The sequence below is a fragment of the Phodopus roborovskii genome, unplaced genomic scaffold (genome assembly GCF_943737965.1).
Source record: "Phodopus roborovskii unplaced genomic scaffold, PHOROB, whole genome shotgun sequence".
In the NCBI taxonomy this organism is placed as follows: domain Eukaryota; kingdom Metazoa; phylum Chordata; class Mammalia; order Rodentia; family Cricetidae; genus Phodopus; species Phodopus roborovskii.
In genome coordinates, this window is record NW_026126418.1 from 6,483,249 (window position 1) to 6,500,854 (window position 17,606).

The 17,606-nt window shown below is 44.4% G+C and overlaps 1 protein-coding gene across 5 annotated transcripts in view; it reads left to right on the forward strand.

The window, feature by feature from the left end:
- The window catches only part of Ldlrad3 (low density lipoprotein receptor class A domain containing 3), a 227,897-nt gene that overhangs the window by 107,864 nt on the left and 102,427 nt on the right, over positions 1 to 17,606 (forward strand). For 4 of the 5 annotated variants that reach the window (XM_051184082.1, XM_051184086.1, XM_051184085.1 and 1 more), the window contains exons 3-4: positions 3,380 to 3,505; positions 15,252 to 15,386. In XM_051184082.1, the coding sequence (XP_051040039.1) occupies positions 3,380 to 3,505; positions 15,252 to 15,386 (261 nt within the window). The remainder of the gene's footprint in view (positions 1 to 3,379; positions 3,506 to 15,251; positions 15,387 to 17,606) is intronic. The other variant, XM_051184083.1, reaches the window with a different exon arrangement.

Genomic DNA, 17,606 nt, shown 5'->3' on the forward strand with positions numbered 1-17,606 from the left:
CTGAGGAGGCATCCTTCCAGATGGATAAGCCTCAATTGAACGTCTCATCACCCATTATAGGGACCACAAAATTGCTTCTTCCCAATTCATCCTTGGATCTGCTGGTCCCTGTTTGGCCATCAGCTCTGTTGTATGACTTTTCCTAAGGGGACATAAACAAACATTTATTAATGCCAGGCATTTAGGGCACCAATGATAGACCAAAGAAATTACTTCACCCAAACCTAGCTTTGTGACCAATGGGTTTATTGTGGTTACTTACAGGAGCGTGGGTGACTGTAAGTCACCATCCATCCATTACATCATGGATGGCGGCACATCCTCAGAGCTCCTTCTAGGCAGCTCCACTGAAGAGTCTCCTCTCTCCTAAAAATTGTTTACTTATCTATATAATTTTGAGGAGGGGCCTTACATGTCTTGTAAATGTGTGACCTTCTTGAGCCTCTAATTTTTATTAGTTTCTGAGTCTCCTGGGCCTCCCTCTTTCCTCCAAAGGAGATAGCCACACGACAACTTCTGTCAGATTTTTGTTATAGTGATAAAAGCAAGTATGTCACTGTCAAGCTTTTATATGACTATTTCCATCTTACGTGACACCTGGAGAGCAGGCTTGCCTGCACTTTGCTGATGAAGAAACTGAGGCTCAGCGATATTCAGAAACTTGTTTAGACTCGTTAAAATGGAGTCTGAGTTTGAGCCCAGAACTCTTGAGAGTGTGCTTTGTGATGCTCACAGACACCCTGTTGATCATGACTCAGCTGCCATCTAAATTGGCATCATACAGACAGTGGGAACATGCAGGCAATTTACTGTCTATTTGTTCCTAAGAAATAGCCTTTTTCTTCTTGGAGAAGTGTGGGTCCAGCCTCTCAGACAGGAGGCTGGAGGGATGCTCAATGGGGCTGCTACCTGCACTTAGCCATAGATCTCATCTTCTGTCTCTAATCGACACTCAGAGCAGACAGCACCATTAACTAGAAAGAGCATCACCCCCCAGGGCGACTGGGTTTAGCAGGACAGTAAATCAAGCCCAAGTTACAACTGTTTCTGTTCAAACTGTTTGTACAGCAGGTGCACAAAATGAATTTCTTTAGCGCAGGAGTCTGACTTCTGTTGGGAGAAGTGACAGCCTGTGGCAGAGAAGCTTGCGGTTAGGTTGATTGAGGTCATGGCTTCTGGAGTCCATATGTCTAGGCCTCCCCTTAGTACTAGATTTCCTAGCTGTGTGGACTTGAGTGAGTCACTTTATCCTCAAAGCCCATCTACAAAACGGTGTTAGAAGCCATATGCATCATTCCTGTCTATGTCACTACTCATCAAGACCCTCCCATAGTCATTTTCTAAGACTGATGGAACCCAGCATATGGTCATCTCCAGGACTGTGGTTCATGACATCAAAAGGATGCAATGCAAATTCAGTGTAGGCAAAAACATGATGGCGATGGTACCTGGAGAGGTCCAAGCCTTGGCTTCCCAGTGTTCTCCCTTAGAGTACTCATGCTGATGCACTCAGTTCATCTGGATTTCAGCAGCATGTGTGAAGGGCTGCCCGCCAGGCAAGCTCATTTCAGACTTAGCACCCAGGTTTTTGACCACCTGGGTACTGTCTTAGCTTTCCCACGGCTGTGGTACAAAACCCTGACAAAAGCAGGGTAAGGAAGGGCTCCTCTTGGCTCACAGTTGGAAGTTCCTGTTCCTCGTGTTGGGGAAATCATGGCGGCAGGGGCTTGAGGCAACTGATCACATTGCACCTGTAGTCAGCAAGCAGAGATGATTTCCAGTACACAGCTCCCTTTCTTGTTTGCATTTGGCCTAGGTTTTCTCAGCTCACGTAATCTAACCTAGATGTTCCCTCACAGACATGCCCAGAGGCTTGTCTCCTAGGCGATTCTAGATTCAGTCAAGTTGACAGTTGCTGTTCATCATCACAAGCACCCACTGCCTCATATGTTTTCAGACTCCAGACTCAAAGGGAATGCAAATGTTAGCACAGACTAAACTGCATAAGCTCTGGTAGAGGTAGGATGCCCCCACATGTTCCGCAAACCACATTCCCAAAGTCCAGCCAAGCAAGTATGACCTTCAAGTAAATCTTTGGAAAGGTACAGCCTTGAGAGTGTCACGTTTGCTTTTCTGCATGCTATCCCATTGAGTGGCTGCTGGGTAAATTAAATGAGAAAATCTGTGCAAAGTCCTTGGCACCCTGCCTAGTGTGGCAAGGACTCACTAAATGCCAACAGCAATTGCTTTGATATCTAGGGAGTGAATTTTGACTGGCTCTTCAGCTTCTAAAAAAGTAAGCCCTGTGTCCACCGTCCAGCTCCATCCACTCATCCACACTCACCTATGTATTCCTTTGTTTGTCACCTGTGCCTAGCCTCCTTTAGAATTTTGTGTGCACATGGGATGTTTATGTGTGCACGTGGGCACATGTTGTGTATGTGTGTTGGAGTGTGGAGTATAGTAATATATTTGCTTGTGTACCTGTAACAGTGGCTGCACCTTTTGGGCGATGTTACAGGTGGGGGACATGACTGGATAAAGAGAGAGGATCAGAAATCCCAGGGCCCCATTCGGGTCTCAGAGAGCATTGGGGAGGCAGGGTCTGCATCCTTAGAGCCACAGCACTGAGGCAGTCATTTGTTGTTTTCTGTGTAAATTCTTTCCCCAATAAAACACCATCTATTATTCTGCTGGGTCTGATTAATTCATTACAACCCATCTGTATCTGGCCCCAATGTGGGGGTGCCAAATCCCCCTTTTAGTCTAAAGAAGAAGGTTTAGGCTTGACACAAAACTATATACAGTGATAGCAAATATCTGTAGGAGAAGGAATGCTATAGGAGAAGGAAAGGTAAAAACACACGTAATTTAAGATCTGCTGCCAGTGAAGCAACATAGAGCGGAGGTCAGAGGTTAACTTTGCTTGTCTACTATGTTTTTGAGACAGAATCTCTTACTGGAACCTGGGACTCAGCCATTAGGCTAGGCTGGCTGGCCACTGAGCCCCAGGCAGGGATTCACCATCTGCTCCTCTCCAATGCTGACATTACAGGTGTGTGCCACCACAGTCAGGTTTTTTGTATAGTTCCTGGGGATCAAAATCAGGTCCTCATGCTTGTGTGGCAAGCATTTTACTTCTTGGGACATCTCCCAGGTTCCTTTTAGGACTTTTGAAGCAGTGTGATTGGCAACTCTAGAAAATGCTTCACAAAAGTGCCCATGCTGACTGGACAAGTGATGGCGGTAATATTTTCTTGGGAATGTCATGCCAAACCTGAAAGAACTCATTCGTACATGCAGAGTGAGTGGGATATGGAGGCTGTGGCCAGAGAACTTCATCTCCTGATAGCCCTCTGTGTGTCTTTTCCTCCTGCAGCCAAAGCGAAATCAAAATGTGGCCCAACCTTCTTCCCCTGTGCCAGCGGCATCCACTGCATCATCGGCCGCTTCCGCTGCAATGGATTCGAGGACTGTCCTGATGGCAGCGATGAGGAGAACTGCAGTAAGTTCTGGGAACTTGGGCACAGTGATCCTTGCTCTCTCCTGTTAGCTGGGCTTGTCCTGACTCTCCTTTCTGTGCTTCTCACAGTGGATGCTTGGGCCTCCCCTGCTGCCACTCATATCATCTTCTTTAGTACTTCCTAGTACTTCTGGGCATGTGACTGTTAATTCTCAGGTACTGTTTGTGGAGGGCCATAGTAAGTCCATTGCATCTAATCAGTTCAGACAGGCCCCCTGCAGATGCACATGAGGAACCTCAATTAGAGAGGTACGTTAGCTTCTCCATGGCCACATAACTCCTTTATACCTCATCTGGTTGACTGTCTCAACAGCCCATATTTTTTACTTGCTTGCTTCCCTTCTTTGAATGCTTTAAGGACGTTGATTTGTTTGTTGTATCCTGTGAGAGTTGAAGAATGAGCTGAGCACTTGTGCTTCTGTAGAGGATCCAGGTTCCAATCAGTCTCACAGCTCTTCCCAACTCCAGTCCTAAGAGATGTGACACATTCTTCTGAACTCCAAGGGCACTAGGCATGCATGTAGTCACTTACATACATAGACAAATTACTCATACACATAAAAAATATATTCTTAGAAAATAAATTCTTAAAAATTCCAGATAGAACAAAAATTATCTTTGACTATGACCACTGTGTTTTTGACCTGCTATATAACATTCCATATCAATACACAAACATACAGACATATGCACACATACACCTGCACATGTACAGTGACCTCACATACTGCAGTGTCAGGGTAGGAAAAGTCAAGTCAAGTTGTTCTCAGCTTCCTGCTGTCATGGAATTTAATATCCTAAGGGTGTGTGTGTGTGTGTGTGTGTGTGTGTGTGTGTGTGTGTGTAAGCACAATTAATCCAGTGACAGTAAAAACAGGTGTGTGTATGCATAGTTAATCCAGTGACAGTAAAAACAGGTATGACACATTTTAGGATGCACATTCAACTGAGCCATCCTTTGGATTGCCCCTGTAAGATTTACATGTGTGGATATTGACCTTTAATCTCAAAGTGAATAAATGATAACCACTCCAGACTATATCAGAGTGTGCTCTAAGCTGATGTTCTCTTCTCATCTACCTTTGGTTTTAAGAAAAAGTATACATTTATCCATTACTTATTACATATGTGGGGTTTGTGTGTGTGTGTGTGTGTGTGTGTGTGTGTGAGAGAGAGAGAGAGAGAGAGATTACTTAGATTCATCACATAGCTTACTGAAGAAAGTTACTTTTTTTTTTTTTTTTTAAATCAAAGAATGCAACTCATGGAAGAATAATAAAGTAGAGTACCTGACTCCAACTTGTTGGAGAAACCTTGTTGCTCAGTGGATGCAGGCAATGATTGCCAGTGGCTGTGAAAACCCTGGGGAAGAACTTGGTGCAGAGCTTTCCAGTGACTGACAGGTCAGGCTGAAGGAGTCCTCAAGCTGCCACTGGTCCTTTCTGGACTTGAGTCAGCATTACCCCATTCCCAAGTGGTCCTAAGTGGAATGCAGAAACCTGGTCGCTTCGTGTTATAGATAACTCCAATTACTAAAACTCCCAGAAGACAGTGTTTGAGGTTTGTTTTACATTTTCAACTCTAAAGGGCAACAGAAGAGGATGCAGGGTTTATTCAGATGGGCCCTGCTTCAGCTGCTCTTCACCTAGCCCTGTGTTTAGGTTCCTCTGTGTAGTTCCCCTCTGTCTAAAGAACTTCCTCCAGTGCTCCAGTGATGCTGTTTTGTAAGACTTTATTTCCTTTTTAAAGTGTGTGTGTGCCTGTGTGTGTGTGTGTGCCTGTGTGCGTGTGTGTGTCTGTGCCTGTATCTGTGTCTCTGTGTCTGTCTGTGGAGGTCAGAAGAAGTAACCAAATCTCCTGGAATTGGAGTTACAGGTGACAGAGCTGCCTATTATCATGGGTGTTGGAAACCAAACCAAGCTCCGGTCCTGTGTAAGAGAAGTATGTGCTGGTAAGCGCTGAGCTGTTTCTCCCGCCTCAGCAGTGCTGTTTAAAGCAGGGTTGCAGATAACACATGCCCTGCGTTTTCACTCAGGCAGGGATGTTTGTTCCAGCCTCCTTCCTGAAAGCATTTTTATGGTGTGTGGTGTTCGGGGCTGACAGTCCTTTTTATTTGAGCACTTCAAGTGTGCCTCTTCTCAGGCCTCTCTAGTTTCCAATGGGGAAGTCAGTCACCGAGTGTTCACCTGTGGATCCTGCATTTCTCCTCTGGCTGCTTTTAAGAGCATTTTTGTCTTTAGTTCTCAGCCTTTAGATCTTGGTTTGGGGTATCTGCAAGTTGATTTCTTTGACTTCATCCTGTTTAGGGTTTTCTGATTTTTGCCATATTACATTTTCAGCTACCATTCCTTCAAAACGTCTTCCAGCACTGGCCTCTTTCCTTATGAGTTCCAGATGGCAAGAGCATCGGGCTTCCAGCCTCTGTCTCCTGAGTCCCCCAGGCTCTGTTCACTTTTTATCAGTCATTTGTTCCTTATTGTTCAGAGGGATACTTTCTATTAATCTGTCTTTTATCAGTCATTTGCTCATTGTTCAGAGGGATACTTTCTATTAATCTGTCTTTGGATTGCCCAGTTCTTTCCTTTGCCACATCTAGTCTGCTTACCCCTGCTTGCCAGCTGCTGTGTTTTGCTTTGTTTTAGTGTATTATAGTTTTTCATTTGTAAAATTTCCTTTTGGCTCATTTCTGTCTCATGTTTCTTTGCAGAGACTGTGCTTCCAGTGTGTTTGTGATCATTTGTTAGAGTGTAAGAGATGTGTTACATGTTTGTTGCACAGTTTCAATGCCTGAGCATCCTTATATCAGTATCTAGCTGCTTGCTGTCTTTCCCCACATGTGTTGAGATTGTCCTGATTCTATATATGACAACTAATTTCAGTTTCTCTTCTGTCATTTTGTTAATGTTGTCTAATACAAGGTTGTTAAATAAATTATGAACATAATACTTAGTATTTTTGCCTTAGTAGGCAAATGACCTAATAGGCATGTTCCTACTACTTGATTATGGGATGTGCTGGTACAAGCAGACTATGTACCTCCCAGTAGTCTGAGTTCATTCTCAACCTCTCGTGTTGATTAGGACAGGTGAATACATGTGCAGTGTGGGGCTCCATGATTAGGACAGGTGAATACAGGTGCAGTGTGGGTCTCCATGATTAGGACAGGTGAATACATGTGCAGAGTGGGGCTCCATGATTAGGACAGGTGAATACATGTGCAGTGTGGGTCTCCATGATTAGGATAGGTGAATACAGGTGCAGTGTAATATTTAATGGTGTTAAGGCCTCATTGCTAATGTTTAAGGTCTGAGAATAGTGGTAATGTGGTCTTTGTTATCTATATCTTTTAGCAGAATGTATTATAGTCTATAAAGATTAGATTAAATGATGTCTGTGATATGCTTCTACTGCAGCTTTCAGGGCAGTTGGATCAAAAATAAATGAACAGGTAATACCGTGTCCTAGACTACATTTGTCCCACAGATGACGGCTTTCTGCCTGTCCCCCAGTGAGGCAGGAAGTATTAGCCAGGCTGTGTTTCTGTTCATGGAGCCTCCCAGAGCCCGCAGAGCTGGCTTGTGTCTATTGTCTGTCTACATCCAGGTCAGCTTGACTTTGCTTTTGTCTCTTCAGTCAGCCCATGAGTAAAGCAGGAGGAGTCAGCCCTCTTCTATATATAGACTGTGGGAGACGAGAGTCACAGTGGGGAGGCTTTCCCTCCAGTGCTCCAAAGTGATGTCCTTGAGTCTCCTAAAAGACTCCCATAGAACCTACTTTCTTGGAAGTGCACCGGGTTGGCAAGGCTATGCTGGGTCACTGTCCCACTCTATCCTTGGTCACCTTCAAATAGTGCATCATCAGAGGGGTGATCCGGAGTCTCCCTGACAACCCTCTTTTCCCTGCATCCACACATCCATGGCTTCTTAATGCCAGTGCTGCTTCCTCTGCTTCATTGTGACAGTTACCAGAGGATGTGGGATTGTGTGGCCCACAGATGTGTTCCCAGTAGTGCCAAAGGTGTTGTCAGGCTCAGCCTTAACATGTCCTAAGCAAGACTTCTCAGGCTTTATCTTATGCTCTCTTATCTCATTACCCACCTGGTGTTGGATTTTTATGAAGAAGGACTCAGTTGCAGTTCATTCTCTTTGCCTAAATAGAGCACTAGTGCTCTATTTAGAGGCAATAGTCAGTGAGTGATTTCTGAATGACTGAATCAAGTAATCAGAGGGCTAAATGAGGAAGATAGGAAGACTTGGACAGCAGTCCCTCCCACTGCAATCAGAATAAACTCTTAACATACAGATGTCCTCATCCTCTTTGGTTTTCACATGTGCTGGCAAAGAATAGATACAGGTCTTGCCTGGCACATTAGCCCCAGTGTGTAGAGCTGGTGTTGGGAGGAATGAGAGAGATCACGTCACTCAAGGGTCATCATGGAGGCTTGGAGGAAGTTGAGCTTCAGAGGAGGATTGGTACTACTTAAAATACAGCTCCATAGGATATTTCAAGGTGAGCGGCGAAAGATGTGCTGTGGTACTTCTAGGACCAGGTCATATTGAACCACTTTCGCTGAGGGTTTGTAAACTCTTGCTCTATTTGGCACCTCTACAGAGAGGCCATGCTTTACATGGATGCCATCATGAGTGAAATGGAGACAAGGCAAGGTTCAGTAACTTGTCATGGTTGTAACTGACAAGTGGCAAAGTTGAAAATTAGCTCAGGTGGTATAAATGCAATTGTGGACTCAACTACTAAACCACTGTCTTCCATTAACAATAATTATGACAGGCACATATTAAGCCCTTCCAGATCACAGGCTAGGGTGGCTCATATAATCTTCACAAACTTAAAACACAGGCATTGTCTCTATCATCATGTTGTAGAGTTAGAGAAGTTGAATAGTTCTCTCAGTGTCTATGCTATTGAGTGGATGAGCTGAAATTTGAGCCCAGTGGTACTTCATATCCTCACTTTAAAATACTGCAGCAAGCTGTCTTGCTGGATTTGTAGGCTGGGACCATGATGAAAGTATTGAGATCTTGGGGTTTATTTTATGCCCAGCAAGAGAAGCTGGTGCTTAACCTGTGTAGGGTAGAAAGACAGAAAAAATCATCAGGGGTAAGCCTGGGGGACTAGGACTTGGTGGTTTCTTTCCTTAATGTAAGTAATTACCACAAAATGAGGAAGAGGTTGGGGAGCAGAGGTATGAAGAGGGTATTGCTATTCAGTGTGCAGTTTGAGGTGAGGAAGGATTCAAGTAGAGGGCTCCATGAAGCATTGGGGAAAGATTTATAGCCAGAAGGGGCATTGAGGGAACCATCCAAAGAAACGCAAAGGTTGAAGTTGTAGAATTGGCTTTGGGTACTGGACAGGAGGCATCCATGTGCGGGAAACCTTTATGAAGCAGAAGGAAACAGACTGCCTTTAGTCATATATCTACATCCTGCCAATGACCACACTGTCTCTGGAGGGTGTTTGTTTTGTTTTTTGAGACAGGGTTTCTCTGTATTGCTTTGGAGGCTGTCCTGGAACTAGCTCTGTAGATCAGACTGGCCTCGAATTTACAGAGATTCCCCTGTCTCTGCCTCCAGAGTGCTGGGATTAGTGGGAAGAAGGCAGGTGAGCTGGAGCATTCTTTACCTCTTGCTTGGTTTGGTTGATGGGGGGTGGGAGGCGAGGGGGATGGAGGGTGGGGAGGGGTATATTCGGCCAGCAGCGGCTTTTCCTTTTGCCAATTCTCCGTGCAGAATATGGGTGCACATAATCATGTCCAGTTGGAGCATGGGAGCAAGGACTGCTGAGCCAAAGTCCACTAGCCAGAGTGCTGGACAGGCCCTGTTAGCAGGTGGAAAGGAACATGAAAGCTTGTGATTATTGTCAGACAAACCCCAGGCAAATGGTGGGCATATTCCAAGCTCTAGAGGGAGCAATGCATGAGACCAGGAGGAGCCATGAGGTGGTAGTTAGCATCCCTGGGTTGTGGAGACTTTAGACCCCATTCTAGAGATAAGGAAGTCTCAGCATGCCCCATCTGTCCCAACTATAAACTTCACAAGGAAATTGGGACTGGGGAGAAAGGGTTCCTACAGAGCCCATAAGGTTAGGAAGTGAGTAATAGCCACTTTAGGGTGGGAGCTGTGGGGGCCAATGTCAATTTACATGTGAAACCTTTGAAGTGAGAGAGGCTTTAAATGAACTAAAGAGGATACTTCCTAAGTCCTACTGGAGACAGATGGCCTCATTTTCTGTGCTGAAGCCAGTCAGTTGCTCTTGGATGACTCCAGTGTTCTGTGGTCCACTCTGTTTAGTGTGGCTAAGATGTGGCAGCCAGTTTCCTTAGCTCCTCTCTGAACTTGTTCCCTCCCTCTGGCAGAGAGACTCACTCTCTTTCCTGTGTACTGTGAATTAGGAAGCCGACCACCAGAGCCCCATGTTTCCATGATAATAATTCCTAAGGAACTTCTGAGCCAGCGATTCTGTCTGTTATGCTGATGCCACAAACAGTTTTTTTTTCTTGGTCTCCAGTGAAATAGACACCATAAGAGACATTATTCCTCTCTGTAGTTAACTGAGTGAAATCCCACACTAGTCAATGGCTGGTAAGCTTTGGAAAAGAAGACGACTGCACAAACATTTGGGGTTCATTAAGTATTGCTCAAAGGTACCACAACATAACAGTCTATAGCACACACTGTATCCTGATCTTCTGTAAGCTAGCAGTTGGGTATATGTGCCAAGCACAGTAAAGACTGCAGAGTCCTCAAAGACACTGAATAGAACTAGTTTCCTGGAGCTTTGGGGAAGAGCTGCTTCCCTGGTGAGCAAGTCTGCTTAGAGACTGCATATTAGATTGCTTGGGTACCATCACTGACAGGCATGGGCTCTAAGATTGGGCTGCATCTCAATTTTATCAACATTTACCCGTTTTGATAGCAGGTCAGGGTCATTCTAAATAACTTGTTTGTTTGTTTATAGATTGGGCTATGCAATGGTATTGCCTTTGGCTTGTACTTTTGTAACTTTCTAGTGTCTTTTGAAACTATTTTTCTCTATTTGGAATTCTTGGAGTAGCTTTTAATTTGTTTCTTTGTTTTGTTTTCATTGTTGTTGTTTTTTTTTTTTTTTTTTCTGTCTTCTGTTGTATTTGTTGACTTTCTGGATTGTGGTTAGTCTGTCTTCAGTGTGGCAAACAGCCTCCCACTTGCTCCCTCAGATTTGCTCAGTGCTTGGGAGCTGGAAGGCAGGACTTGCCAGGACCTGTATAAATGGAGACACAGAAGATACCAGGGCAGGTGGAAGCTTGAGAGACCCTCTCAGGCTTCTAGCATTTTCTAGATACCAGGTAGCCATGTGTGTTTTGGCCAGCTTGCTGCTGGCTTCTGGTGTGTCTTTTCTCTATCCTTTGTGTCTCTGCCCTGCAGGAGGTGGGCTCAAGTGTTAGGGTTTCTGTGGCTCCTAGAGCAGCAGTGGACAAACATAAGGAGGAATCTTGGGATAGGAGGACTCCTAGGGTGACATATGTGTCTGTGGATCCTGGACAACTGTGTATTGTGGGCCACTTTTATGCCCAGTAACCCCCCCCCCCAAAAGGAGATGTTGCCAAAAGTATTCCAGTTAGACTAGATTAGAATTTTTAATGGTCTTTGATAATTATTTTGTTTGTGTGTATGTTCATGAGCGTGTTTATGTATATGTGAGCACCTGCATGGGGACATGTGGAGGCCACCCGACAATGATGGTGTTGTTCCTCCCCAGGTACCATCTACTGTTTGTTTTGTTTTGTTTTTAAGACAGGTCTCTCAATGAGCCTGGAGCTCCCTGATTCGCTAAGTCAGCTGGCAGTGAACTCCAGGACCTACTTGTTTCTGCCCTCCCCAGTGCTGGAATTATACACATGTGTTGCCAGGCCCATTGTGGGTACTGGGGATCTGAGCCCAGATCTTCAAGTTTACAGGGCAAGGCAAGCTCTGCATTCCACTGACCAGACTGTCATTGTAGCCCCCAGGGAAATCTCTTAAACATCCTGAAAAGGAGATATAAAATAAAGTGAAATCTCTGTCTCAAAAACATTCTTCACTTCCTTCTTTGCTTTATATTTTTAAAACAATGCTGCCAGACATAATTAGGGGTCTCTGGGGGGACCCTCTGGGCTCCTACCCTTCTCTCTTTTCTCTTCAGAGGCATCCACTGCCCTGAACTTGGTGATATTCATTGCTGTGTATGTTTTTATTTTTTGACATACTTTTTTTTTATTCCTTAATAGTAAGTAGAATTCTCTTGTAAAAGTAGATTATGACAACAGTAGAGCACTGCACACACTCTTCAGTTCCTTGATCTTCTCATTTGCTATTCTATGTGTGTATATATATATATTATATTATATATATATATATTATATATATATATAAAATCTCCTCACACCAGTTGATTTACTTTTCCGTGCGGTACAACAGCTATTCTCATTCCATGGCCTGCTATTTATTAGAAGACAGCTGTGTCCTTTGTTTATGAATTGTCACTACAATAACCAAGTTAAGTCATTACAACATAGATGAAAATCAAATGGCTCAATCATTAAACTGTTAGTGGTCCTTTACAGGAAACCTTGATTCAGGGTGTAGACTGATACATTGTTATGTCTCTATCTGATGTCTTATTAGGAACCATTTGAATCAGTTCTATTTTTTTTTTTCCTCTTGATAGTTACTTCAGCATATAGTTTTTGTTTTACAAGGTATCTTTTGATCAGGAGGTAGAATTGCTAGATATTATATATCTAGCTGACCTCCAAAGTAGACCTACCAACTGCTTCCCCTTCAGAGTCCTTCCTCTTCAGAGTCCAGGAGACAGTCTCTCCCTCCACATCTTCATCAGCAGCCTATGCCTTAGGACCTTAAGTGGGGCAAGTCTGATGCTTCCTTGAACGTCATTGGCAAGGTTGTACTGACCATTTAGCAGACCCTTTTATAGGAAATGCTTTCTGCAGCCTTTATCTGTTTTTCTGCCTTGCTGACTTTTGCCTTTTGGTTGTCAAAGTTAGTTCTTTATCTATTCTGGCTGCTGGTCCTGCTGGTTATACTCATTAAAATCAACCTATGTCTTATTTTTCAAATACCTACTTACTAGCATATGCAGATCTATAGTGTGCCTGCACACACAGAAAAGCAGTCACATCCAAGACCAAGACTACTTTTCCTTGGGAAAGTTCAAAAGCCTCTGAGACTGAACACAAAGTAAGAGGTGACACCCTGGCAGTGTCTCCACTCAGATGTTGATGTGAGCTTGCCCTGCCCCCTCCTGGACCATTGAGCCTGCTCTTCTAGGCTGTTAGAGTAAGTTGATTAGTATTGATGTTTTGACTTCACAGACATGACCCACCAGGGTGCAGGGAAGCTGAAGGCCACTGTGCTGAGATTGTGATGAGCAGAAGGCTGGGTTTGAAGATTTGCCATGGACAAAACCAAATGTGATTAGTGGTTTTGGATTTCCTCATTTGGGTTTTGGCTGCAGTCAGACCTTGGTTCCAGCTTGATTAAGTTGAGCCATTCTCTGGCCCACTGTGATTTAAATAATTAACCCTTCCATTATCATGCCGGATGAATGTTGTTTGACTTTACATCGGTCCCTTATCCTTAAAACCCAGAGCTCTAGCTCACCCCATCCCTCTAGTTCCTCCAACCTTTCAAATTAAATTTTCCACATTGAATGAAAAGGAAAAGCAATCTATCATCCTTCAGGTTTTTATAAGCATGGAAGTTGACCAAGTCCACACAGCTGTGATGTCTGAGTATGTCAACAAAGCTTGGGAAGAGTAGAGTACACAGATTCCAACTCACACCCTCCAGTCCAGGACCATGGAGAGGCACAGCCTGACTTGGCTTAGACTCTGAGGTGCCTCAGGGCCAGGCCTGCTGTGCACTCTGGTCCTGTTCTTGCCACATTCAGTCTAGGTACAGGCTCAGCCCTCTTCATCTTCACCTCTGTCCTTCCTTCTGTAGGCCACATCTGGGGGTCTAGGACAGACATAGCTACATGACACAGTTAGTGAACCACACATAAACAACCTCACAGAAATCAGTGCATCTGTAGCAGTCTGCCTAGTTTCCCTGTCCCTTGTAGGAAAATGAGGACAAGACTCAGCCCAGGGGCCTGTTTTCAATTAGTAAAGTGGCTGGGTAGAAATGTCTCTAGTAGCTGTGTTCTGTGGCTCAGTTTTAATTCTAGCAGATGTGGACATTTTCTTGTCAGTCGAATCTGATGCTGAAATGAATGCTGTATAGGGGGGGTGGGGGTGATTAACATCATGGGCCTGCTACTGTCAAAGTCTTATAACACTGTTGTTTAGCCCAAAAGAACATGATACCTGGTTTTATGCTCCGTGCTTGGCTACACGTTTCTGTTTTCACTGAGTCTCATTAGATTATGGAGCTGATCCTGGCTACATAAAAAGCAACCAAGAGTTGGGATTGGTTACTGTTGGTTGGTTTGTTTTTTGGTAAGGTCTCACTATCTAGAACTGCTTGCCTTGAACTCACAGAGATCCACCTGCCCTTGGACTGTAGAATTGAAGGTGTGAACCACCACAAACAGCAACTAAAGAAATTTCTAGTCAGCTGCTTCACTGATTGGAAACGGGCTCTACCCCCTCCCTCATCGTCCTGCCTGGGATGGGGAAGCAAGACAAACTGCACTAAAATAATGATTTTCCTGGGGAGATTGCTTCCCTGCTATTCACTAAGTCACAGAACCCAGCACTGTGATTTCTTTTAAGGTCCCTGAAAGGGCCTTGAACAGTTAGTTGCCCTGTGGAGGTCCTCAAAAGAGAGACCCTGATTAAATTTAGAAAGAAATGAAGGTAATGGCTATGCTAATCAGCCAAGAAAAATGAGGGGTCTGATCTACAGAGAAGGCATCAGAAGGGATGTAGCCATAGCTCAGTTAGTAAAGTGCTTTCCACATGAGCACAGGGACCTGAGTTCAGGTCTTTAGCATCCACGTACTTGTGTGCGTGGTTGCTGGTCTGTGATCTCAGCACTTTGGAGAAGGGATGGGGAAGAGACAGAAGAGCTCCTGAACTTGTTGCCTCATCCATCTAGCCAATCGATAAGCTCCAGTTCCAGTGAGAGACCCTGCCTCAAAAATAAGGTGGAGATGGAGGAAGGAAGATGCCTGCTATTGACCTCTGGACTCCACCCACGTACACCAACCCCACATGCACATACATAGAAGCACACACACATAACAAGGACAGACAGACAGACACATGTACATATGTACACATACACTATTAAAAAAAACTAGAAGAGGGAGAAGATGTAAGCACTGCTCATAGCTTATGAATCTAATCAGCTGGTCCCTCCCTTAGAGACAGAAGGTCCCCAGGTTGACTGATGCTCCTTATTCTACTGTTCTCCTATGTCTTCTGTCATCAGCCACCCTCTGTAGACTCTACAAGAGTAAAGTCCCTGAGCTCCAAACTCTGCCTTAGACTCAACATAGGGTTGATTGCTTAGAGAAGGCACTGACCACTGGCTATATTGGTGTGTTCACAGGACACTATGACAGTAACCTGGAGAAGAGAACAGAAGAAAGCTTACCTTATCATGGGCTGACCAGTGATGGGCTATGCATTTAGCCCTATAGCCTGACCCTGCTGTTTCTCTGACTAGAGAAGTCTCCTTAGATAAGCTGGACTCCCTGATGACCTACTGTGTTCTCTCCCCCACAGCAGCAAACCCCCTGCTCTGCTCCACTGCCCGCTACCACTGCAGGAATGGCCTGTGCATTGACAAGAGCTTCATCTGTGATGGGCAGAACAATTGTCAAGACAACAGTGATGAGGAGAGCTGCGAGAGTTCTCTAGGTAGGTGCTGCTCTACAAACACAACAAAACAAAATAAAACAAAAAAACCCCCAACAATTTGGGTACAAAAGTCAGACATGGGAAGGAAGAGAAAAACGCCCACGTCCTCCTCCTAACATCAGCTGTGGGCTGTGGTGACTTTTGTACTTGCCTTGATCATAGGTGTTACCTTGATCATGGGTGTTGCAGAGTCTTGATGACATAATGCCGACCATTTTGACTTTGGTATCCTTCATATGTTGAACACCGAATACACGTTTCTCCTGTGGTCATCTTCGGTTGCACCAGGTGCCTACTACATTGCTTTGCTGTGGTTTTCCAAGTCGTTGTGTTGTTGAGAGCCACGTGAGTCATTTCCCTCCATTGACTTCCCTCTTTAGGATGAATTCTGCAGAATGAGATGCCTACATTTCTCCACACAGCTGGCTGAAATTTTCTCTGTGGTTTCACTGTTGTGCCTGTCTGTTCTACCCTGACAGCTCAGTCACAGTCACGGTGGCGGCTCTGGTTGTTGCTTTTTTCTTGTCATTTTTGCTAACTTAGTAGTCAGGAAATGATAGCCTCCCCAAATGCTCTCATTTGTGTGTCTGATTATGAGGCGCACTGACACCCCCAGCCCCCCCTTGCATTTGTTTACTACTTGGTTGCCTCTTGTGTGAGTTGCCTGTGCCTATAAAAGCTCTTGATTTGGGAGTTATTTTGTGGAAATTGGAGGCTGCAGCTGGAGGATGGAAGAGAGGAAGGATCCTGAAGGATAAGGTCTCTTCCTCCCTATCAAGATTCATTGGATCTTGTTCAGTGATTATGTCTTTCCCTCCCCACCTCCTCTCTCCTTCCTTCTCCTCCTCTCCCCCTCCCCTTCCTTCCCTTCACTATCTTTCCCTCCCTTCTTTATCCTCTCTTGAGTGCTCATTCTCTCTCTCATGTGTACCAAGGCTATTCTCAAAATTTACTACATACCCAAGAATGACCTTGAACTTCTGATCCTACTGCTTCATGTCCCTAGTTCTGGGGTTACAAGCATAAGTCACTCTGCCTGGTTGTGTTTTGTTTTCTTGTTGTTATTTGTTTTGGTTTTTGTGCTTGGGATGAAACCCTGGGCTTCACACATGCTAAACAAATAATCAACTGAAATACAACCCTAGCTCCCAAAATGTGTTTCTTCAGTGATTACACCAAAGTACAAAGCTTTGTAAGTGTGTATCTATTTTAAGACATTCTGAAGAACATGTATTTCTAATGTTACAAATTGGTTTTCTTTGTTCATACAAAGATCTCTACTTTCTTCCCACCCATATTGTTGCTTGTTGGTAGAGTTCATTTGTTTTTCAGTATTCTACTGAATGGCCATGTTTGTAGACTTTATAAAACTGTAAGACAAGCCAGAGGTTTAACTGGTTGTAATATGTTTGGAGGTGGAGATAGGTAGGGGGAAGTTTCTGGAGGACAAATGTAGGTTACTTTCAAGGTCCTGGCTTTTGTTTTGGTTGCTGCTTATTATGTCATTACAATTGCACGAATGAATGAGCAAATGGACCATACTCATATCACCAGTGGGATGTGGACCAAGTGGGAATTATGACCTCTAAATCTGTCTGAGTGAGGGCTGTAGACAAGGTAAAACGTGAGTCAAAACAGGCTTTGCCAGAGTCCCCGGGAAGGAAGGGCTCAGTGGGGTGAGTGGTGGTAGAATTGGAAGGTTTTTTTTTTTTGGTGGAAAACTTATTCTTCATTGGTGCTACAATAAGAATAAGTGTGCATCCCACTGTCGTAGCCACTGCCATGTGTGGTGACTCTCTTGGAATGCAAGTGCTGGGACCCCACTGCACAACGTCTGAATCAAGTTGTGTTTTAATACCATGCAGGGTGGCTCTAATGCCCAAGTCTGAGAGCAGCTGCTCTTACCTAGCTCTAATTTCAGAGGGGGTTTGAGCCCCATTTACCTAGGAAATGTTCAACTCCTGTGCATGGCTATGGTTCACAAATTCAAATTTTTATAAAGGAAAACATACACTGAGGTGGAGCCAGTGTTAGATGCCAAGGGGAATGACAATCACAGAGGTGAATGAATACACTAATGGAGGATACTTTCCTGTGAAGACTGTTTCTTACCTGGCATCTGGTGTTCTTATGTATCTTGGCCTCTTTTGTGCCTGAGTGTTTCATGAAAAGGACTTGGATCTAAGCTTTGAATGAGGGATACTGATTTTTTTGGCCATT